At 42.2% G+C, this 24,357-nt stretch overlaps 1 protein-coding gene across 2 annotated transcripts in view; it reads left to right on the forward strand.

The window, feature by feature from the left end:
• Flt3 (fms related tyrosine kinase 3) overlaps positions 1 to 24,357 on the forward strand; it is a 61,928-nt gene that overhangs the window by 6,377 nt on the left and 31,194 nt on the right. For both annotated transcript variants that reach the window (XM_008825063.1, XM_008825064.2), the window contains exons 2-8: positions 1,050 to 1,252; positions 4,856 to 4,971; positions 11,794 to 11,923; positions 14,059 to 14,186; positions 15,153 to 15,292; positions 15,388 to 15,541; positions 16,968 to 17,136. In XM_008825063.1, coding sequence (XP_008823285.1) covers positions 1,050 to 1,252; positions 4,856 to 4,971; positions 11,794 to 11,923; positions 14,059 to 14,186; positions 15,153 to 15,292; positions 15,388 to 15,541; positions 16,968 to 17,136 — 1,040 coding nt within the window. The remainder of the gene's footprint in view (positions 1 to 1,049; positions 1,253 to 4,855; positions 4,972 to 11,793; positions 11,924 to 14,058; positions 14,187 to 15,152; positions 15,293 to 15,387; positions 15,542 to 16,967; positions 17,137 to 24,357) is intronic.

Below are 24,357 nucleotides of genomic sequence, written 5' to 3' on the forward strand. Positions count from 1 at the left end.
GGCAGTACCCACGGAGGACAGAAGAGGATGTTTGATCCCCTAGAAATGTTACAGTGTTAACCACTGTGTGGGTGGGTGCTGGGAACTGAACCTGGGTCCTCTGCAAGAGCAATAAGTACTCTTAACTGCTGAACCCTCTCTCTATCCCCTTCAGGATGTATTTCTAGAAGTGGGATTGCTGGCTCAAATGGCAAGTGTGTGTGCAAGCTTATTAGGTGTCGCTAGATTCTCCTGAGAAGTGTACTGCTGTAAATTCCTGCAGCTACGTAAGAGAGAATCCACTTCCTCAAAGTTTCACTATCAAAATGTGTTGGTAGACTTTTACAATTTTTTTGACAGCTCACAGATAAGAAGTGATAGCTTGGTGTTTTAATTTGTGATTCTCTAATTATAAGTGAGTTTCAGCATTTTCTTGTATGTTTGAAGGCCACTTTATATCTTTATACCTTCTTTTTAAAAGTTTATTATTTTTATTTTATATGTGTGCATGTATTGCCTGCATGTAGGTAAGTGTGCCCGTGTTGTGCAATGCCCTCAGAGGACAGAAGAGGCTGTCAAATCCCCTGGAACTGGAGTTATAGACAGTTGTTAGCTGCTGTATGGGTGCTGGGATTTGAACCTGGGTCTTCTGCAAGAGCAGTCAGTGTTCTTAACCTCTGAGCCATCTCTCCAGCTCCAACTTTCTATCTTTTTTAAAACAATCATTTTAATTTTTTTTACTAAGTAGTAACTGTTTTGTTTTTTTTTTTCAATTCAAATAGGTCATATTCTGTGGTAAAGAGGGTTAGGACTTTGGTGTATACATTTTGAGGGTGAGGGGACTATACCCTCATATAATAGTTCATATAACACTTTGGAAGTGTAGCCTAAAGGTATTAATCTTTTCTTTAGAGATTTAGAACTAGTAGGATTTTAGTGAGTGATAGCTTCTCAATAGGTGTCAGCATTGACATGCAGAATGTCAACATGTGTATAGACAGGTTTGATGCTAAGAAGAGGCTGTCTTCAATATAATAGTGTGAATTTCACAGTGTCTTATCTACATCTAGGTGCCAGAGTCTCCAGAAGACCTTGGGTGTACCCTGAGACCTGAGAGTGCAGGGATGGTGTATGAAGCTGCCACTGTGGAAGTAGATGAGTCTGAGTCCATCACACTGCAAGTGCTGGTTACCACCCCAGGGAACATTTCCTGCTTCTGGGTTTTTAACCACAGCTCCCTGGACTGCCAGCCACACTTCGATTTACAAAACAGGTGAGAGTGTATGTAAACTGCAAATATTTCAGGGCCAAATTTTCTTGCATAAAATGTAGTTAATTTGGGGGCCAGGTATGGTGGTGCATGCCTTTAATCCCAGCACTTGAGAGGCAGAGGCAGGCAGATCTCTGTGAGTTCAAGGCCAGCCTGGTCTACACAGTGAGTTCCAGGCCAGCTGGGGCTACAGGGAGACCCTGTGTCTTTAAAAAAAAAAAAAAATGTAGTTAATTTGGAATTCCTTTGTTGTTGTTTGTTGTTTTTACTTGCCCAGGCTGGCTTCAAACTCTTCTGTCTCTGCCTCCCGAAAGCTGAGATTATAGGCATGTAGCACCATACTTGGCTCAGAAATCCTCGTCAAGTTTCTGCCCCTGTGTATTGTAACTTTTTTAAAAAATATTTTATCTATTATTTTTATTTTATGTATATGAGTGTTTTGCTTGCATGTCTATAAGTACACCACATGTGTGCAATGCCCTGCAGAGACCAGAAGAGGATGGATGTTGGATCCCCTGGAACTGGAGTTATAGATGTTGTTAGTCACCATGTGGGTGCTGGGACTCAAAGCTGGGTCCTCTGAAAGAACAGCAAGTGTTCTTAACTGCTGAGTCATCTCGCCATCCCTTCTTTTTTTTTTTTTTTTTTTGAGACAAGGTCTCCCTGTAGCCTCAGCTAGGCTGGAACTCACTATGTAGACCAGGCTGGCTTTGATCTCACAGAGATCCGCCTGCCTCTCCCTTGGGAATGCTGCGATTAAAGGCATGAACCACCATCCCTATCTGTATCCTAACTCTTATCTCTAGTGACTAAATAATAAACTAAATGTCAAATTAGGGTGAAGACACATGACCTTATCTGTCAGTCCCATAGGATGTACAGCACAAGGGAAACTTCATGTCACCTGGAGACTTCAGTTGATGATAAAGAATCGATATTGGTTCAGTTATAACAAACTATACAATGTCTAAGGTATCAATAGCATGGGAGAATGTGTGTGAGGAAGACGTGTTTGGGATTGCCCTGTACTTTAAGCCAAATTGTTCTGCAAATCTGAAACTACTCTGAAAAGTAAACTATTAATTTTAAAAGTTTATGTACATATAAATCACATAATTATGTAGATTTATGTAGGGGGAGTGGGAATGGGGAGAGAGCCACGAATGTGAAGTAGCTGGCAAAATGTAAAACGAATCGAGAAAAGATTACTGATGATTTTTTAGTGTCAAATAGTTTTAAGATTTTTTTTTATTTATTTTGATTTTATGAGTGTTTTGCCTGCATGTGTCTGTACCATGTTCATGCAGTACCCATGGAAGCCATAAGAGGGCGTCAGACTCCCTGGAACTGGAATTAAGAACCATTGCTAGCTGCCTTGTGGGTGCTTCATGGATGCAGAGAAGGCATTCTTCCCAGGAACCAGTGGGTTTTCCAGCCTCTAGGCTTTGGCACAGCAAGGCAGCTGTGTGACAGACTTCTACCAGTCATGTATTTTCATTTGTTCTTTACCATCAAACAAACTCTTGAGTGATTTGTAGGACAGGCGGTATAATTCTAAAGTTCAGTTCCAAATCTTGGAACACGTTGATTTTCCTTTCCTCTTTTGAGACTATTACTTCTGCTTTTGGGTTTTTTTTTTTTTTTAAGTGATTTATTTATTTTTAGTTGTACAAGTGTTTTGATTGCCAGGGTGTTTACTGGTATGCGTGTAGTGCCTGCAAAAGCCAGAAGAAGATGACAGAGCTGCCATGTGAGTGCTCGGAATTGAATCTGGGTCCTCTGGAAGAACAGCAAGTGCTCTTAACCCCTGAGTCGCCTCTTTGGCCCCTGCTTTTCCATTACTTTTTCCTTGGAGCTAAACCAAAACACTCTTCTGTAAAGAAATTTGGCTTGGGGACAAGAACTGTAGTTCAGAAGGCTGCTTGCCTAGCATGCATCGAGCCCTGGCTCCATCTCCAACAAAACATTTGGACAGTCTTACTAAAATTTTGTTTCATGAGCCCATGGGGGTGTGCACTTTATTAAAGGGATTACCCAGCACTCTGGAGGCAAAGGCAGGTAGATCTCTGTGAGTTGGAGGCTAGCCTTGTCTACATAGAGATTTCTAGGCCAGCCCAATGCTACATAGTGAGACCCTGTCTCAAAAAATAATAGTAATAATAACCTGATTGAGCTCCTCTGCTCCCCAAACAACAACAAACACCCAAAGTAGCAAAACAGGGTTCTTTTGTTTCCTGGCTTGGGGCACATCTAGTCCCAACCAAAGGTACAGATATTCTGTAGGTTACTTAACTTAGTACAATAAAAAGCTGTAGATGATTATATCTGGATTGTGGCTTATGGGAAGAAAGACTGAACACCTAACATTTGAGAGCTCACAAATGAAAGCCACGGGTGGTGCTCACTGGCAGAGCACTTGCATAGCATGTGCAAGCCCCGGGTTCATCCCCAGCATTCCAAACACACAAACAAAAGGTCACAAATGATACTAAGAGGGTAAATGGTTCTGAGAAAGAAGGTGCATTGCCAAGGTCCAGTGAGGTGGCTCAGCAGGTAAAAGCCCTTGACCTGGACCTTAGCTCCATCCCTGGATCCCACATACAGGTAGAAAGAGAGAACTGGCTCCACAAAGCTGTCTCCTGGCTTCTACACATGTGCTGTGGCATGCATATCCCCACACTAAGTAATAGTAATAAAACATGAAAAGAAGGAAAGAAGGCCCAGAACCAACATCACCCTGCAGAAGGAAATAAAGTGTCCTGCTGACTGCTGTGTGGCTGCAGCCTGGACATGCCTGGCCGTGCACCTTCTGTCTTAAAGCAGGGCTTCTTCACTACAGCATGTGTTAGATTGCTGGAGCCTTGAGAAAATGTGTGTTCTGACTCAGGAGGTCTAAATGGGGCCTTGTCCACCCCCAACCAATATCAGCACTGCTGGAGAAAGTGTATTTGGTGGTAAGAACCTAGGAGTCAGATGTGGGGTTGAGTCCAGCATCACTCACTGAGCTGCTGCAGAGCATGGGAGGAGAGAGGGAGTCACTAAATCATCCACATGGACTCCGCAGAGATTGCCCCCAGCCGGAGTTCCCTCTACCAGTATTTGAAAGCCAAATACTAACATGGAGACATGTTTCTCCTCTGTGTGGCCTGTCTGTGCAGTTATTACTTCATAGGAAAACTCCTGTGTCCATGTTGTGAATTCTTTTATGGAGCAAGGGGGCATAACCAGAATATCTCTTATCGCGTTATCTCACTGTACACTTACCTGGCTCTGAAGATGGAGCAGGAGACTTTGCCACTGAAGGGAACGACAGGCCACCACCAAGCATGTGTTCCACTAGGGCTGTGTGTTTTCCTCCCGAAGGCTGGTGGACCCGGAACAAATGGTGCTGGAATGAAACTCATTCACTTTCAAGGGCCAGCATAAGTTAAAAGTCAAAATCAAACTTATAGTGTCTAGACTGAGTTTGGGCACAAGACAGGAGCTGAGTTTTCCACAGAGCAGCCCTCTGAACCATAGCATAAGGACACCAACTGACTCAGTGTGAAGTTCATGTTTTTAGTTTCACACCTTTCAGGGTAACCAGTTCTCTTTTCTCTTTTGCAGAGGAGTCATTTCCACGGTCATTTTGAAAATGACAGAGACCCAAGCTGGAGAATACTTACTTCTTATTCAGAGTGAAGCTGCCAATTACACAATATTGTTTACAGTGAGTATACGAAGTAAGTCCAGCTTGCTACTAGGTCTCCCAGTATCCCACAGAAGCATCTTAGAATCCATGGTGCTTTGACCTGCTGCTGGAGTCATGATATTCAAATTTTCAAACTTCTTTCAAAATGTGGCTGGAAGAATTAGAAAACACTTTATCCTCAGAATAAAAAAAATCCAGAATGACCTCATACTCACAGCAATCTTCCCATGTCAGCCTCCCATGTATTTAAATTACAGGCACTTGCTACCATAGCTGACTAAATGTCCTGAGTTCTCATTCTAGCTCCAGTACCGTCAGCTTTGACAGGTTGTTAAATCTCTCTGCGCCTCAACTTCCTTTTCTATAAAAGGAAGATAGACCTTTTTTACATAGACTGTACAAGCGAAGTATGATCCGACAGAACTTTCTGACACAATGAAACTGTCCTCTGTTGTCCTCAGCAGCGTAGTCCCCAACACATGTGACCACCGAACACTTCAAATTTGGGTAGTGTAACTGGGGAAACAATGCTTTAATTTGGTTTAGTGTGAATTAAAATATGAATTTAAATAGCCGCTTGTAGTTAGTGGCCACTGTGGTGGATGGTTCCGGTCTATGCAAATGAAAGCTGTAAGAACCATCCAGACTTAGGAACCCGGGTGGCAGTTGTGTGGGCAGAAGAATCACCACCAACTTGAGCTCTTTGGCTATTCATTTGGTCACAATACCCATAGGCCTTGTGTTTGCACAGAGTCAGTGCTGCTCATACCACATACCCTACTTTCCCTCCTGTGTCTGTGAAGGAGGCCGAGGCCATGTTCCACAAGCTCAGGGTTGATCCCACCTACAGCTCACTTCCCTGCTGCACACTGGCAGCACTTGACAGGCTGCCTTCTTCCTTGTTAATGATTCAGACACAAAGCTGGTGTATGGTACCGCCACAGAAAGGCCTGGTATGGAACGGCCACACTGATCTTTTGTTGAGGAGCTCTGCATGCTGCATCTCAGGTGCTCACCAAGGTTGGACAGTGTGTTGATGTGACAGACACCTGAGATGGCAGTGACAGACAAAGCCAGGGGCCCATGAGATCCGGGTCTGCAATTTCATCACCCCACATTGGGCCTGTGTGATACTTGTGGTCCTGCAGTCACAGCTACTAGCAGTGGAGAGCATGCTAGGCTCCCTGAGGGCCATTGTCTGGCATGAGGGTGGGGTGTTAGGTCACATGGTTGGCCTGCAGGGCAAAATCAGGTCAAGAGAGGATTCATCCAGTTTTTCTCTGAAAAGTCCTTTAGTGTCCTGAAACAGATAGGAACAGAACCCCGGGAAGTACACTGTCTTGTGTGGTTCATTGCCTTCAGCCTTGATCCCTGTCCCCTCCCTACCTTCTCAATCCTCTTGTGGAACAGCAAGTATGGGCTCCAGTCTGGGCAAGGATAAGAAATGTCTTGTACTCCTTCTTTCTCTCTCATTTGCCAAAACTACATAGCTGTGAAGGTGCGTGGGAGTCTTTTGTGCCCCTATTATAATTAGTGTGTCTTCCTTTCACTTAAAATTTTACACCTATGATCCTTGCACTTGGGAAGTTGAGGCAGGAGGATCCCAAGCTCAATGCCAGCCTTAGCTGCATAATGAGTTCCTGGCCAGCCTGGGCTACATGGCAAGACTCTATCTCAAAAACTAAAAATAAGGGCTAGAAAGATGGCTTAGCAGTTAAGAGCACTGACTACTCTTGAAGAGGACCTGAGTTCAGTTCCCAGCATCCACATGGTAGCTAACAACCATTTATAACTCCAGTTCCAGGGTGTCTGATGCCTTCGTCTGACCTCCATGTATATTGCATGCATGTGGTACACTTACATACATGCAGGCAAAACACTCTTACACATAAAATTCAAAAAATTGAAAAATAATTAAGGGGCTGGAGAGATAGCTCAGCAGTTAAGAGCACTGGCTGCTCTTACAGAGGACCCAGGTTCAATTCCCAGCACCCACACAGTGGCTAACAATCATCCATAACTCCAATTCCAGGGGAATCGGACATTTTCTTCTGATCTCTGTGAGCACTGCACAACATGGGTATACTTACATACACGCAGGCAATACACTCATGCACATAAAATAATTATTATTATTATAAATAAAATAAAATGTAAATGATAATGTTCAGCATTCTCTGAGTGATGGGCTTCAAAAAGAAAACATGGGAGAGCTAGGCAATATCAGCATAAAAGAGTTAACCACAAACAAAAAATTAAATCTAACCTTGTCAGTGGCCTAGAAAATAGGGTGCTTTACTTAGGAAATTAGGTTATTTTAAAAAGATTGTTCATTTATTTATTTATTTTTAGTCTTCTTGAGACAGCGTCTCCCTGTAGCCCCAGCTGTCCTAGAACTCACTATGTAGACCAGGCTGGCCTTGAACTCACAGAGATCTGCCTGCCTCTGCCTCCTGAGTGCTGGGATTAAAGGCATGCACCACCATGCCCGGCTCATTTACTTTTATCTTATGCTTATAAGTGTTTTGTCAGCATTTTAAGTGTACCACATGAATGCAATGCCTACAGAGGCCAGAAGAGGGCATTGGAATGAAGTTATGAATGGTTGTTAGCTGCCATGTGGGTGCTGCAAACTGAACCCAGATCCTCTGCAAAAGTAGCTGGTGCTCTTAACTACGCAGCCAGCTCTCCAACCAGATAGGTTATTTTTAATTCTGCATTTTTCCAAATGAAAATGGGCAAATTAGGTGAACCAAGATAGCAAAGGACTTGGAATTCCTTAAGTTAGGAGCAGGTCAGGAAACTGGGAATGCTCAGTATAATGAAGGAGGTCTTCTGGGAGTGGAGACTGGTTAGAATGAAGGAGAGGAAACTTCTGGAATGTGCATCAGAAATCTGAGATTATGCAGGAAAATACCTTGGATGGTAATTAGCTCCCGTGGCTTCAGTTTCTAGTTTAAAATGTTTAAGGGATTGTCATGTGGAAGCAAAGCAGTGATTTTTTTTTTTTTTCAGATGAGGTCTTACTGTGTAGCCCAGACTGGCCTTGAACTCGTGATTCTCCTGCTTTAGCCTCCTGCATGCACAGACTATATGCATGCACCACATACCTGGCTTCAAAACAATACTTAAAAAATGTTCTTGACATAGGGGTGTCAAACCTTCTGACATTGCAACATGATGTGGTCTACAAATGTCTTGGGTCCTACTTGGGGCTGGAGAGATGGCTCAGCGGTTATGAACACTGTTCTTGCAGAAGACCTGGGTTCAAATCCCAGAACCCACATGGCAGCTAACAACTGTCCGTTGCTCCAGTTCCAGGTGATCCGACAGCCTCTTCTGTCCTCCACGGGCATTGCACAACACAGGTGCACTAACTTACATGCAGGCATAACACTCATATACATAAAATTAAAAATAAATAAAATATTTTTTAAATGTCTTGGGTCCTACTCATAACTATCCTGGGATGCATGCAGCTTATAGGCTACAGATTGGACATGCCTAACAGAGTACAGAAATAGAACCAAGTTTAGAAGTCACAAAGGATAAAAAGGAAGAACTACCACAGAATGGGAAAAGATACTTGCAGTTTACAATCAACAACAGATTAAATAATCCTAACATGTAAAAAGTCTCTACAAATTACTAAGTGAAGCAAAACAAAAATCCCCAGTAGTCAAATGAAATGAGTGATTACTTTTTTCCTAGAACACGAAACCAGAATGCTCAAAAAAAAATGTGTGTTAAAAGATAAACAGGCATATTCAGTTTTTAAGCACTTTAGTGCAGTCCATGAAAGAGGTAATAGGAGAGTTTACAAAGAGCTCACAGAAGCAAAACAAAGAAAAGATTTGATAGGTTAAAGTGGAAAGTCCCTCGTTAGAGGTTTGTCAGCAGTTTTTATTTGGTAGAATAGGTCTAGTTATCAGTTGGTTGGCAGTTTCTGATTGGTTAGCTCAAGTTCTTTGTACTATGCTCATTGAGTGAGGTGATATTTGCTTATACGGGAACCCAGAATCCTAGCGCTGTCTCAGCGTAATGGCCTTCCAATAAGTTATCTTAATGCGTGTTAAAGTAACAACGGAGAAATCAGATTATGACCACAGTGAGATGCCAATTTAGAGCTACCAGATTTTTGAAAATGAAGAAGCTTGGGTAAGTATCCTGAACTGTAAGAATGCTGGTATTCCGCTATACAAAATGCTAGTTAATATGAACACTTTGAAAAATTGTCAGTGTGTGTAAAGCATGTAAACCAGCAGTTCCACTCACATTACTGAAGAAACTGTTAAACATGCCTCAGTAGAAATGTATGCAATGTTTATGACACCAAAATCTGCAAACAGCTTAAAGGTCCCCTTGAAAGACAGACTGATATATTTGCTGGTGGAATTCTACATAGCTGTAAAAAGTGAAAGATGTAAAGCCATATGAAGATCCAAGGGTGAGTCTTACAGCCAGATTGGGTGAGAAATGGGATTGAGTGGTGCCGTATTTTGAAACTCAAGAGCAAGATAAATTAATCTACTACTCAGGGACACATACCTGTGTGGTAAAACGATTGTTTAATTGCAAGAATGATAAAGAATTCAGGATGAAGTTTCCTAGACACCTTTTTTTTCTACTTGTGTAATTACAGTGTTTCAGAGGCATGAATGAGTCAGCCCCTGAAGCTGACCTCCAGAGAAAAGAGCCCTACATTAATCAAGGGCCTGGAACTAACGACCAAGAACTCTTCCAGGCCTGGTGTGTGGGGAGCTTACACCTGACCCACAACTTCCTAAGGTTTTTCTCTTTGGAAAAAGAAGAGGGCGGTTTAAGAAGAAATGCCTACCCCATTATCCTCAGACCCAGACTTAAATTTAAAACTGTCTGCCTAACACAGAATGAAGGAAAGCTGAGGAAGGAACCTTTCCTCAGAAAGGATGAGAAACGTGGTCCCCCAGCTAAATCTATCTTCTAAATTTGTCTCATGGCTTTCCATAAATTGGATAACAGGTCCATGAATATCTGTTGCTATTATTATGTTTCAAAATTAAGACTTCATGTATTCCTTCATAAATGTGTTTGTGTGGATGAAAAGGTACTTGTGGTTCACACCAGCAGATTAATAGCCAAAGTATGTAAAATCTTTTATAAATTAAAAAGAAGCAAAACAGTATGCAATATATAGATAATAAATATCAAGTAATACATACTTTTGGGGGACATGGTCTCCCTTTAGCCCCAGCTGGCCCAGAACTTGCTATGTAGACCAGGCTGGCCTCAATCCCATAGAGATCCATCTGCCTCTGCTTCCCAAGTGCTGGGATTAAAGGCATATGGCATCACACCCAGCAGGTAATTCATAATATTCTAAGCAAAATTTATTATAGAGATATGGGAATTAGGTATCTAATATCATCTTGGGATACAGTGAACTTCAACTCTTATAGAAGTCCAAAGCTGTAATTCAGCACTCAGGAAGCTAAGGCAGGAGAATCATGAGTTTGAAGCCAGAACTCTTTCTAAAAATTTTTATTTATTTTTATGTGTATGAGTGTATCACCTGCATGTGTGTAAGTGCACCTGTGCCATTCAATGCCCACAGAGGCTGGAAGAGGCTGTTGGATCTCCTGGAACTGAAGTTATGAACGGCTGTCAGCTGCTATGCAGGTACTGGGAATCAAACCAGGTCCTCTGCAAAAGCAGCCAGTTCTCTTAACCACTGAGCCATCTCTCCAGCCCCACCACAACTTCTCTTAAGGAGAAAAAAAAAAGTGCCCAAGCTGGAGTGGGACGTTGCAATGTAGGCCAGGTATGGTGTTGCAGGTGATTAATCCCAGCCCTGGGAAGCCAAGGCAGATGGATCTCTGTGAGTTCAAGGTCAGCCTGGTCTACATAGTGAATTCCAAGCCAGTTAGGGCTACATAGTGAGACCCTGTCTCAAAAAAAATAAAAATAAAAAAAGAAGTTACAATGTTAAGCACAGTTGGGAGTGTGTGAAAAAAGTAGAGTGTGTGCATATGTGTGTATGTGTATATATTTATGTGTGTATGTATGTGTTTGCATGTGTATGTACATACGAGTGTATGTGTGTACGTCTGTGTATGTATGTGTTCATGTGTGTATGTATGTGAATATGAGTATATGTATATCTGTGTTTGTGTATATATGTGCGTCATATATATGTGTGTGTACATATGTGTGTATGTGTGTGATCTATTCTCAATGGTGGCTAAACTAAACATCTAAAATCTGTTCCAATGTTACTCTTTCTGAATTTTTACCCCATAGTATATTTGTAGCTAGTTGTAGATGAGATTATGGGAAGAAGACTGAGTTTTAAATTTGAATGAGGGTAAGCTCTACGTTCTTGCTCATTCTTACAAAGTCGGTTCATGCTGTGTCATGTGCTTCTCCCCACTTCCCTTTGTTATCTATTTGTGAAATTCCCGAAGAAATGCCAAGAGACTAAATGTTAAAACTGGCATTGCCCTTGGGGCCGGGCATGGTGGCGCATGCCTTTAATCCCAGCACTTGGGAGGCAGAGGCAGGCAGATCACTGTGAGTTCAAGGCCAGCCTGGTCTACATAGTGAGTTCCAGGACAGCGGGGGGGACAGGGGCTCAAAAAAAAAAAAAAAAAAAAAAAATGGCATTGCCCTCAACCCTGTCTTTTGTGGGTCATGCAGTTGGGGAACCAGACTGTCTCACAAAGAACTGCCTGTCTCTATCTCCCAAGTGCTGGGATTGAAGGTCACCACACCCAGCAAAATGTTAGGTTTTTATAGGGACGTAGAATTTGTTCTTCAGGAGGCTGCTGAGACAGTGTTTTCAGCATTAATATGCTAGTATTTTGTGATGGCCTAGATCCCCAGCTATACACACTGAGGAGACCTTACTTCAGGAAAATGGAGAACCAGGATGCACTAGTCTGCATATCTGAAAGTGTTCCGGAGCCCGTTGTGGAGTGGGTGCTCTGCAGTTCACATGGGGAAAGGTAAGGTGCATGTGGAGGTGAACATTATTAGTGGTAGAATTTTAGTTGTTTTATGATGTAGTTTTTTAAAATATTTTTATTTTATGTGTATGCGTGTATTGCCTGCATGCAGGTGAGTGCATCCGTGTCATGCAGTGCCTGCGGAGGACAGAAGAGGCTGTATGATCCCCTGGGACTGGAGTTATGGACAGTTGTTAGCTGCCATGTGGGTGCTGGGATTCAAACCCGGGTCTTCTGCAAGAACAACCAGTGTTCTTAACTGCTCATACTGTATATAAAATATGATTTTCTCCACATTTCAACAGAATAGCTGCTATGGGTGTCACTGGGAGGAAGGTGAATGTGTTTTGGTAGGAGGGACTTTGAAGACTCATCAAATTAGCTGCAGGTCCTCCCCAGCCATGACACTTGGCTGCAGGTCCTCCCCAGCCATGACACCTGGCTGCAGGTCCTCCCTAGTCATGACACCTGGCTGCAGGTCCTCCCTAGTCATGATACTACAAAAGAAAAGACCTTTTAAATTACAGATTTTTGGATCCCAGAGCATTGGGGGAAAACTATAACATCCTTCTAAGTAAAAAATTCCCTAAGTAAAATTAATTCCCTTAATTTGCGATTGTTGTTTATTCTGGAGAGGTGGTTTATCTAAATGTTAAGGAGAGGGAATCTAGTGCCTGAAAGCCTAGCTTTGAACCCTGGTTTTCTTACCAGCTGTGTGGCCTCAGACAAGTTAACTTCTCTGTGCCTCATCAGAAGAATGGGGATGGAAGAAAACCAAACAAAATACACAAATTTTAAAAAGAAGAAAAAAATGGGATTCTCAGATGATTAAGTGAGCTGGTTTGTGGCACCACCGAGCCTTGCCTGGCAGGTACTCAGCACAGAGGAAATGTCTACTTTTGCTTTTCATTGCTGCTAGAGCTGTTCCCACTGAGCAGGAACCCATGCAGTTTCAACTACTAAAATCTACTAATTTGCTAAAAATAAATGGGACAAAATAGGAAAGAAGAAAAGTAAAAAATACTATTAATGCAATCTCAAATTTTAGGAGGAAAAAACCAGTTTTCTGAAACAATATATGTAAGTGTGTAACCATGAAGAAAATTCAACTGTTGTTTAAAAGGAAGAATGCGCGTGCGTGCGTGAGTGCGTGTCCGTGTGCATGTGCGTGTGCGTGTGCGTGTGTGTGTGTGTGTGTGTGTGTGTAGAGAAAAGGTTGGAAGCATACGCATCACTGTAATGACAGGGTGACAGGAAGTTGGTAATTTAAAGTTTAAGGAACTTAAGGAAGCTCGTAGACACAAAAAGGAGCGCACCCGAATCAAGGGAGAAAGATGACTGACAAGAGCCGCCAAAGCCACTCTCTTCTGGGATGCCACGTTAGGGGTTTCCTGCTGAGGCAGGCATATATCACTGCTGAACACTAAGTGGTCTGGGCGTCTTCCCTGGGGGTGAAACCTCGGCTTTCCTTTTCAGTTTGCTTTGGGAACTCACGCGACTGCCTTTGGCAACTTCGGCCTCTCTCCTCCTTATCGTCCTCATCTGCCCTTGGAAGAAAAAGCTGCCCATCTTGTCCAGCTGCATCAAAGCCCAGCCATACTTCTTTCTTCTGTCTTCTTTTTCAGTTCTTCATTGTCTTTAAATGATTTTTAAAAGTCACTAAGCATTTGTGTTTGGTGGCACGCACCTGTAATCCCAGCACTCAGGAAGCTGAGACAGCGAAAGCACTGCAAGTTCAAGGCCAGCCTGGGCTATACAGTGAGTTTAGGACCAATCTGTACTACATGGTGAGACCCTGTCTGGAGGGGGAAAAAGTCACCAAGCAAAAGACAATCTAAAGTATTGTATAATATAATTGAATATAATATTCAAGTTAGATACTGAATAGCTAGTTAGTGCCTAAGAATCCCAGGAAGAAACCACAAATTGAGCTTCTTTACTTTTTGACCTACTATTTTCTTTGATGCCTTAAAATAAGCTGTGTGACTTTGTTCTGCTAAACATGAGTTTTCTTCTCTAGTGCTGGGATTGAACCCTCACACATGCTATGTAAGCATTCTACCCTGAGCTATGCTATTAGTCCATATTTGTCATTTAAAAATATTTAGTGAAGGTAATTTATTTTCTGATTGCAGTTGTAAAGAAGAAAGTCCAGCTGTTGTTAAAAAGGAGGAAAAGGTACTTCATGAGTTATTTGGAACAGACATCAGGTGCTGTGCAAGAAATGAGCTGGGCAGAGAATGTACCAAGCTGTTCACAATAGGTAACACTGGAGTGACATGTGCTTCTATTTTAGTGACTATTCCTTGGAATACTATTTGGGTCTAACAGCACCTGCTTAAGTAACCATTCAACTTCAGAAATTCTTTTGCTTTTATACCATTTTGGTTTTTTAAAATATTTTTATTTTACGTGTATGAGTATATTGCCTGCATGTATGTAAGTACACCCATATCATCCAAAGCTCACGGAGGCCAGAAGAGGACGTCAGATACCCTGGAACTGGAATTACAGATGGTTGTTAGCTGAGATGTGGGCACTGGGAATTGAACAAGGCACCTCTGGAAGAGCAGCCAGTGCTCTTACCTGCTGAACTATTGCTCCATCTCTTTTTTTTTTTTTTAATTTAGGTGCTGGGCTCAAACCCAGGCCTTGTGCTGAGTACATGCTGCATCACTAGTTCCACTCCAGACCCCTCACACCATTTTATTACATTTATCTGTGTGTGTGTGTGTGTGTGTGTGTGTGTGTGTGTGTGTGCACGTACCTATGAATGCTATGGTGTGCATGTGAAGGTCAGAGGAGAACTTGTGAGAGACAGTTCTCTCCTTACACCATGTGGGTCCTGGGGATTGAACTCTAGTAATCAGTCTTGGCAACAAGCATCTTTATTGGCTGAACCATCTCAATGGCCCCTTCATACCATTTTCAATGTAATATGGATTCTGTAAGTGTTGATTTCTTCACTGAAAAATATTCAGTCTCTGGAAGATGGTTTTATTGTGTTATTTTATTACTGTTTTGCTTTGTGGTTCTGGGGTTGGACCAAGCCTTTACTAGGTTAGCCTCTACCATTGTGCTTAAATTCAGCCCAGGATTATAGATTATTAATTTCATTGGTAACATTGGCAGTGTTACAACCTTTGTTCTTTAGAATATTCAGCACATACTTTGAGATAAGGAAAATTACATGTATTTTTCTTATTTGGGAATTTTTTTGATCTTCTAGATCTAAATCAGACTCCTCAGACCACACTACCTCAATTATTCCTGAAAGTGGGGGAACCTCTGTGGATAAGATGCAAAGCTGTTCATGTGAACCATAGATTTGGGCTCACCTGGGAATTAGAAAACAAAGCCCTGGAGAAGGTAATGACACCATTCATATTCTGAAAACACAGGACAAAGAGCTAGCAGTACAGGCTGAAAACATTAAATGGAAACTCTGTTTTATTAACACCCAGGGCAGCTACTTTGAGATGAGCACCTATTCAACAAACAGATCTATGATACGGATTCTGCTGGCTTTTGTGTCGTCAGTGGGAAGAAACAACACTGGCTATTATACTTGTTCCTCTTCAAAGCATCCCAGCCAGTCAGCTTTGGTTACCATCCTAGGTAATTCGGGCGGTTTGTGAAATCTTTTACTTATATTTTTAGCTGCTTTTAGTGTGGAATGTGAAATATGCAGCCTAGATTTGATTTCAGTGTTATGTTTCCAACCAAAAGCCGAAAAAGAAACTGAGAACAGCTTGGCCAGGATAAGCCACCCACTGCTTTCCCCTTCGGGTTCAGCCATGCTCTCTTGGATACCCCTGTCTTTGCTTATGCTACATTGTAATGGAACCATCTGTTTGCCTAACTTTGTCCTTAGACACATAGTAAGATTCCTAAGGGTAGGACAATCCCTTTTATCCTTATAATCCCAGAGCCTGATGCTAGAAAGTGCCTAATAAATACTTGTTCTGAGGCTGGAAAGATAGCTCAGCAGTTAAGACTATGTACTGCTCTTCCAGAGGACCCAAGTTCAAATCCCAACAATGTGCATTTTTGGACAACTCACAACTGCCTGTAATTCTAGCTTCTGGAAGATCTGCTCTCTCTACCTTCTGAGGCCACTTGCACATACCCACACACAAACCTACATATAAATGCATGATAAAAAATACAAATACTTGTTCTGAGAAAATGCTTAGTGAGTTACAACTGTGAGAACTGCTCACACACTGAAGCGAATGGAAATTAGGATGGACCTGAGAACTTCAAAATGGGTACACTTAAGTAATGTTGTATTAGAGTGCAGGCCCACAATGAATAAGCAAAAGCATACAGCACTCTTATCAGACTAATATGCAAGTGGCAACAGCCTTGCCATACTGTTGACCATATGGCTCTCTCATTTGTTCCTGAAGCTTATTTAGCATGGGACCCATCACTAAGAGAATTGATCAGACAGAGAACATAACCTTCCAAACTCTGTCCCTTATGTCTGCAGGTTTGGCTGGAAGTGAAGAAGCCCTTCAGCCTCTTGAAATTGTCTGCAAAATCTGGAGTTTATTTAGATACTTGTCTGAGTAGACAAGTGCATTTAAAAATATTATATTTATTTTAATTTTATGAGTATTTTGCCTGCATGCATGCATGTGCACCATGTGCATGCCTGGTGCCCAAGGAGGCAAGAAGAAGGTGTCAGATTCCCAGGAACTGGAGTTACAGATGGCTGTGAACTGCCATATGAGTGCTCAGAACCAAACCTGGGTCCTCTGCAAGAGCAGCAGGTGATCTTAGCCACTGAAGTATGAATCCAGCCCCTACATCCCATTCTTAATAAAATCTTCACTATAAAGGTTATGAGCTCAGTTTGAGAGCTGAGATGGAGATGCCTGTGGTTCTTGGACTAGCAAGCCCAACTTCCAGCAAGTCAGCATCTGAGTTCTCTTGCATTAATCTGACAAAAAAAAATTTAATTATTTTACCATCCTAATAACACTTTCATATAAATTTGAATATCTAATTTGTAAATGCTTTTTTTTTCTTTTTACAGAAAAGGGATTTATAAATGCTACCAGTACACGGGAAGAGTATGAAATTGACCAGTATGAAAAGTTCTGCTTTTCTGTCAGGTTTAAAGCATACCCACAAATCCGATGCAGATGGACTTTCTCTCGGAAATCATTTCCCTGTGAGCAAAGTGGTCTTGAAGATGGATACAGGTAAAGCAGCTAAAAGCTCAGAGACTCATCTTTTGGGCACAGTTCTTCCTTGTTGCCTTTGAGGACAGTTTTATATTTGTGGAGGTGAATTGTCCTATGAGTTTATGTGTATATATACATATACCTTTTTTCCAGTACTGGGAGTTGAACCCAGGGCCTTGTACATGCTAACCAAGCACTCCACCACTGAGCTGTGAACCAGCCCCATGAGTCTGAGTTTCTTACTGAATGAGAACTGAAGGCTGAAAGCAAACAGCACACTGTGAAGATACTGTGGCTGTCTTAAACATGGCTTCTGGAGAAAAGCCTGCTGCACAAATAGAACCCTATCAGCATTAGCACAGCTCTCAGTATTTTGAGTTACAAGGTTGTCACTTCCTGTTTGAGTGCTGTGCAGTACTCTGACATTCCCTGAGCATATTTGTAAATGATGGAGGAAGTAAAACTTCTTAAAAACAGGAAAACATTGCCTATAGGTGTATTGATTTACATTTTCAAAAATAAATGCAAGGCCGGGCGTGGTGGTACATGCCTTTGATCCCAGCACACGGGAGGCAGAGGCAGGCAGATCTCTGTGAAATCAAGGCCAGCATGCTCTACATAGCAAGTTCCAAGTCAGCTAGAGCTACAGAGACCCTGTCTCAAAAAAACAAAATAAAAAGAGCGTGGAGGCGCACGCCTTTGATCCCAGCACACGGGAGGCAGAGGCAGGCGGATCTCTGTGAAATCAAGGCCAGCATGCAGGCAATACATTGCATACACATAAAGTAAAAATAATAAATAAAATATTTTTTAAAAAAGAAAAGAGAGAAGAATATAAAATACCTCATTAATTTTCATTTTGATTAGCTGTTAAAATGCTGGTATTTTAGGTATTTTAGCTGAGTTAAATAAGTCAGCTATTAAACTTAATTTTGCTCTTTTTTTAACTTCATTTACATAGCTAGTTGGGAATTTTATTTCATTTACTTATATGTGTATGAATGTTTTGCCTGCTTGTCTATAAGTGCATCAATGTATGCAATCCTCTCAGAGGTCAGAAGAAGGCATCAGATCCCCTGGAACTGGAGTTAACAGATGGTTGTTAGCTGCCATATAGGTGCTGGAAACTGAACCAGGGTCCCCTGGAAGAGCAGCCAGTGCTTTTAACCACTGAGCCATCTCTCCAGCTCCTAACTGGGAATTTTAAAATGGAGTATATGGCTTATGTTCATGGTTCATATTGTATTTTATTGGATAGCTCTGGCCTTTGGTGTTTGTGAATTGTAGGAGTTGAATTCTCTTTACCTTGATTCTACTAAATATTTGTTTCATGGTTACTATGCCTTTTTTTGAGACAGGGTCTCACTTTGTAGCCCCAGCTGGCCTGGAACTTCCTATATAGACCATGTGGTCTTGAAATCACAGAGACCCACCTCTGGAGTGTTGAAATTAAAGTCATGTGCCACCATGCCCAGCACACTGTTGTATTTTTTATTCCTAGAAATTATTTGTAACTGGTCTGTGATTTAGGGGGTGGTACTGGGATTGGACCCAGCTAAACAAATGCTCTACCATTGAGCTACAGCACCATCCGTGTTTGGATTTTTTTTTTTTTTTTTTTTTTTTTTGGGGGCAGCTGGTCTCCCTGTAGCCCCAGCTGGCCTAGATTCACTATGGAGACCAGGCTGGCCTCAAAGTATGTGTGTGTGTGTGTGTATGTGTGTGTATGTGTGTGTGTGTGTGTGTTTTGTGCACATGTGCAAAGGCCAGAAGTCAATGTTGGGTGTCTTCTACCACCCTTGACTGTTTTTTGAGACAGAATCTATCATAAATCTTGGAGCTCACCAAGAAAACCCCAGGATCTGCCCATCTCTGCCCTGCCACACACACTAGGGTTTCAGTAGCACTCTGCTGCTCCCAGCTTTTACGTGCTGGCAATCTGAACGTAGGTACTCATGCTTTCGTAGCAAGCATTTTACCCACCGAGCCATCTTGGTAGCTCCTTGTTCGGATTTTTAAAGAGTTATTTTACAGGGATTGCAAAGAACTATCTACTTTCTCTTGCCCAAACCTAGCGTTCAAAGGATTCACAGTCAGGGTGATTAAGAATGCAGCATTCGGCCTGTGTACTGCTGAATACAGGTAACTCAGCATTTCACAACAGCAGCAGACTCAGCATGCTGGCATCTTGGGCTAAATAGTCAGTCTCCTGTTGTGCATTGTAGAAAATCTACCAACATCCCTGGCCTCTACTCACTGTAAGCCAGTAGCACATCTAACTTCTCCCAGTTGTTACAACCAAAAGTATCTCCAGTGCCCTCTGGTAGGAAAAATGGCTGTTAACTAAAAAAACCACTGCTTTAGAAGACCCGCCCATTGTTATAAGCGCCTACTCAGAACCTAAAACTTCCAGAATTCATGGATCAGGAAGGGAGCCGACTCTGCCTGCCCTGCTTGAACTGATTTACCACGTGGCCTGCGTTCAGAAGGGTATCAGGATTACTGGCAGTGTGTCATCTAGCACAGTGGCAGAGACATTCCTGGTGTTACAGGACTCTCTCGAATCTGGCTCAAGCAGGTAAAGGAGGGATTAAATTTAGTTTAACAATGTCCCTTTAATACCTTCTTACTGGGTTTGGTGTTATGAGGGGCTAGGAGAGTCAGTAAGGTATAGCTGCTGCCCTTCTCCCACTGAAAGGACACACACTGTTGCTATGTTGGTGACATACTACAGAGTGGTGTCTCTGCCATGCAGACCAGGGCCAATCTAATGGGCTGGTTAGTTTAATTCCATCCCATGGCCACAATCAGCACTGCTGAGCCCAATAGCTTTCTTGTAGGGGTCTCCAGGTGAATGACAAGCTTGTATTGTTCTGGGTCTTGCTCATTCCCATTTACCTGGTAACGTAGCTGTCTTTCTGTATGTGCAGTCTTACTTCTGAGTTTATGGTCTCCATAAAGATGGGTGCTCTGTCATTTCTCCATCTCTGTGCAATGCCTCGTTCAGGAAATGTGTGTGTCAATCAGTGAATGAACTCATCGTCAGTTCTAGACATCACTTCTTGGAGAAGTCTGAGTTGTGGTGTCCTCTGTGCACCACACATGGCACTTACCACAGCATCTAATTCTGAGTTTGTTACCTGAAAGTTCCCAGAGAGGGTATTGATGTGCCAGGTGTTATGAACCACTGAACTCCTGAGGCAATGGAGAAGACTGATCTCTCTCAAAGTACTGAACGAAAGCTGAATCATGAGAAATTTGAACTCATTTTGGAATGTTCCACAGGTCTTTTTCTCTGTGTCATAAGCGCTGGGTTGAGGCAGGAGGTGGCATGAGCTCTTTTCAACTTTTGATGATAAAAAGTTTGAAATTTACTAATAAGCCAAAGGGATCAGCATCCCTGACCAACCACTAGATTCAGCAGTTTAACTGAGCTGAGTTGGGGTGGTGAAGCACAGTGATGTTTAGGGAGTGGCAGGAAGGTTTGGTTTTTGTTGTTGCTGTTAATGTGTTTAAGAGCACAACGCCTGCAGAAACCCTGATGTGGTCGTGGTATGTGCCAGTTTCTCAGCTTCCCAGCCTTCCCAGCTTCGTTTCTGCAATTTACTTCCTCAAATGCCGCGCCAAGGTTTATTAAGTCTTGCCTTTCTGTGCTTACATTTGATTAAACGGCAGTTTCTCAGCTGTCCTGGTGTCCTGCTCTTGTAAAAGGTTGCAGGATATTTTGCACATTAGTTTGCATGATTACCTATACTTAATAGTAAACACATCTGCATTAGTTCTATGGTAGAAAAAGAGATTGTCATAATTCTTCAGTAATCTCTTCTGAAATCTTTGCCCTTTTCTTGTTCACTCTTCCACGAATCTCAGTGCTCTCCCTGCCAGGCCCTCATTGAGTGGGTCCAGGGTGAAGCAGCAAGGCTCTGTGTGTGTGTGTGTGTGTGTGTGTGTGTGTGTGTGTGTTGTGTACGTTCTAGATGACCAACCAGAGACTGCTTGGGACAAGAACGTACAGAAAAGTGAGCTCCCAAATACGTTAGAAGCTTCCTGGCAGGATCTGTGGCAGAACTGATATTTTCCTTTTTCTGGGGAGTCAAGCCTGAGTGCATATAACAAAGGAAAGAAAAGATGTTTGCATCAAGAGAAAGACCAAGAAACCCAATGAAGTCTTGTCTCCCTTTATTCCTGCTGCTTGTAACAGTGTTCCTGGCTCCTTTTTGTCCTGAAGACCCCCACTCCGCTGTAAGTTACCAGCCACATTGTCACACCACCAACTACAAGACACTTTTAGCTCTTCCTCTGTGTCAGCATGCAGAGGCCCTGGCATGATCACCTCACTCTCTCACTGTCTCAGGGACATGGAAACAACTACAGAGGCAAAGTCAGTACCCTTCGCTCAGTCCTAGTTTCTGATAGGGCCTTTAACAAGTCAAAAGAGGGCTGGAGAGATGGCTCCATAGTTAAGAACACATACTCCTCTTGCAGAGGATCTGAATTCAATTCCCAGTAGTGACATTGGCAGCCCACAACCACCAGTAACTCCAGTTCTAAGGGATTAGACACCTCTGACCTTCATGGGCATGGGATGTCATGTCCACATACCCACATGTGCACATATACACACATACTTAAAAATAATAAATCTTTTTAAATTACATTTTAAAAAGTCAAAATACCACCCATAATTCCATCTCCAGAAATTATACTGCAGACTGTGCGGCCCCCACTATAGAAACATGAGACGTATTTGTACAAATATGAAATTGTGCCATTTCAATCTGCATTTCCTTCAAATATGTGTCTTTAATTTGACAGTTGTATTATTATATCTTAGTTGTCCTTTTGTTTTGTTTTTGGAGACAGAGTCTCACTATGTAGCCCTAGCTAGCCTGGAACCTGCTAGCTGGGATTGCAGGGAGAGGCAACTCCCTGGCTGTGCTTTCTTCATCTTTCTCATGCTTCTTGACATCAACTCATTTCAGAAGTGTGAGGTTCTCCAATGTAGGCCAGGCTGGCCTCTACCTCGTAGAGATCCACCTGCCTCTGCCTCTGGAGTGCTGGGGTTAAAGGTGTGTGCCACCACACCTGGCTTATATCTTAGTTATCATTTTAATGGCTGCATAGTGTTCTGCTCTTTTAAAGCTTTTACTTTAGCCAGCTTGTGTTGATAGGCATTGACTTTAAATTTTTTTCCCTTGTATATTTCTTTTTATTTTAATGTTATTCTTCAAATTGTTGAGTCAATAATTTACACATTTCCTTTTATGTAAAATGATTCCTATATTTGATGTGTTGTATCATTGACAGCCTACCATATATACTGTGTTTACTGTGTGCTTGTTTTTATTTTATGTATAAGGGAACTAAGGCATAAAGAGGTTAAGTGACTTGTTCAAGCTTACAGCCCTGGGCAGTGGCAGAGCTGGGATTGCAGGGAGAGGCAGCTCCCTGGCTGTGCTTTCTTCATCTTTCTCATGCTTCTTGACATCAACTCATTTCAGAAGTGTGAGGTTCTCCAATCCAATGAATAGGAGAACAGAAATGGCCTGGGCCGAAGTGTACCTCAGCACTTAATCTAGTATGTATAAGCCTTGGATTACATCTCCAGTATTGCTAAAAAGAAAGTAGAAATGCAAGCTGTGATGTAGCTCAGTAGTAGAGTACAACGTCCTGGATTTCATTCCCAGTCCACAAGAAGTAAACACATACACACACACACACACACACACACACACACACACACACACTTAGGTTATTAAAAAATAAAAGAATGTTTTCAACATGTACAAGATGTACCATGCATTGCTATTGAATTTTTTTTTTAATTGAGACAAGGGCCCACTATGTAGCCCAGGCTGGCCTTGAACTTGCTAGCCTCCTGTCCCGCATCATTATTGGTGAGATTACAGGTGTGCACCATCATGCCAAGCAACTGTTAAATTTTTCATGACTATATATCTCCAGGCTTATTAGTGTCCCTTGAAATAGAATAAAAATAGACATTATACAGAGACACATGAAATCATAGGATTCCCCCCCCCGCCATATTTTCCTGACAGCATAGAAATCAAAACAGGTCAGGTTTGAATGTTGCCAGGCTGGGCACACAGCCCAACTCAGGTGCTTGAGTTTACAGGACCCCCAGGTTGTCCTTCCCTGATGAGGAAAACCACCCACAATGTGGTCAGCCCTTCCTTCTCTGCTTTGAAAAGCTCTCAGCTTCCCTAATATGCGCTTTGTTATTCTCTGCCCTCTCGCTGGACTTTGTGAACCCTTTGCTCTTTAGATAAAGCATTCTTTATGAATTGAAAGCTCCTGCTTACCTTTCTTTTTACTTAATTTTTGTTGCATTTATGTATTTATTTATGTGTGTTTGTATGTATGTGTGTAGGATTGCAAACACATGGGCACCACAGGGTATATGTGGAAGTCAGAGGACAACCTGTGGGAGTTGATTTTCTCCTTCCTCTGTGTGGGTCCCAGGGATCAAAAACAAATCCTTGGTCGTGGTAGCACATTTACCTGCTGAGGCATCTCCTCGGCCTTCCTTTCTACCCAGTCATATTGTGCATGCTCTTTTTTTTCTTTAATCTTCAAGTAAACTATGGTCTAATTAAATATTTTCTCAGGAGAGAGTGACGAGGGAGACAGATTAAAACAAAGATAAATGACACATGTGTGTGGAAATGTCATTACACAAGCTTTTTACTAGCTTAGTACTTTTTAAAAAAATATTTTATTATTTTTATTCTATGTGTACGTGTGTATTGCCTACATGTAGGTAAGTGCACCCATGTCGTGCAATGCCCACAGAGGACAGAAGAGGCTGTCGGATCCCCTGGGACTGGAGTTACGGACAGTTGTTAGCTGCCATGTGGGTGCTGGGATTCAAACCCAGGTCTTCTGCAGAAACAGTGTTCTTAACCGCTGAGCCATCTCTCCAGCTCCTAACTTAGTACTTTTACTAACTTAAAAAATAACTTTTAAAAAATTTTGAGATAGAGTCTCATTATGTAGGCCTAGCTGGCCTGGAATTCGCTATGTAGACCAGGCTAGCCTCAGATTCACAGAGATCCACCTGCTTCTGCCTCCCAACTACTGGGATGAAAGGAATGTGCCACTACACCTGTCTCAAAAAAAAATTTTTGTTAAAATAAAATTTTAAAAATATGGTTCCCCAAAGGGACTTGGAGAGATGGCTCAGTGGTTAAAAGCACTGACTGTTCTTGCAGAGGACCC

This window comes from Nannospalax galili, unplaced genomic scaffold (genome assembly GCF_000622305.1).
Source record: "Nannospalax galili isolate Female #2095 unplaced genomic scaffold, S.galili_v1.0 scaffold768, whole genome shotgun sequence".
In the NCBI taxonomy this organism is placed as follows: Eukaryota; Metazoa; Chordata; class Mammalia; order Rodentia; family Spalacidae; genus Nannospalax; species Nannospalax galili.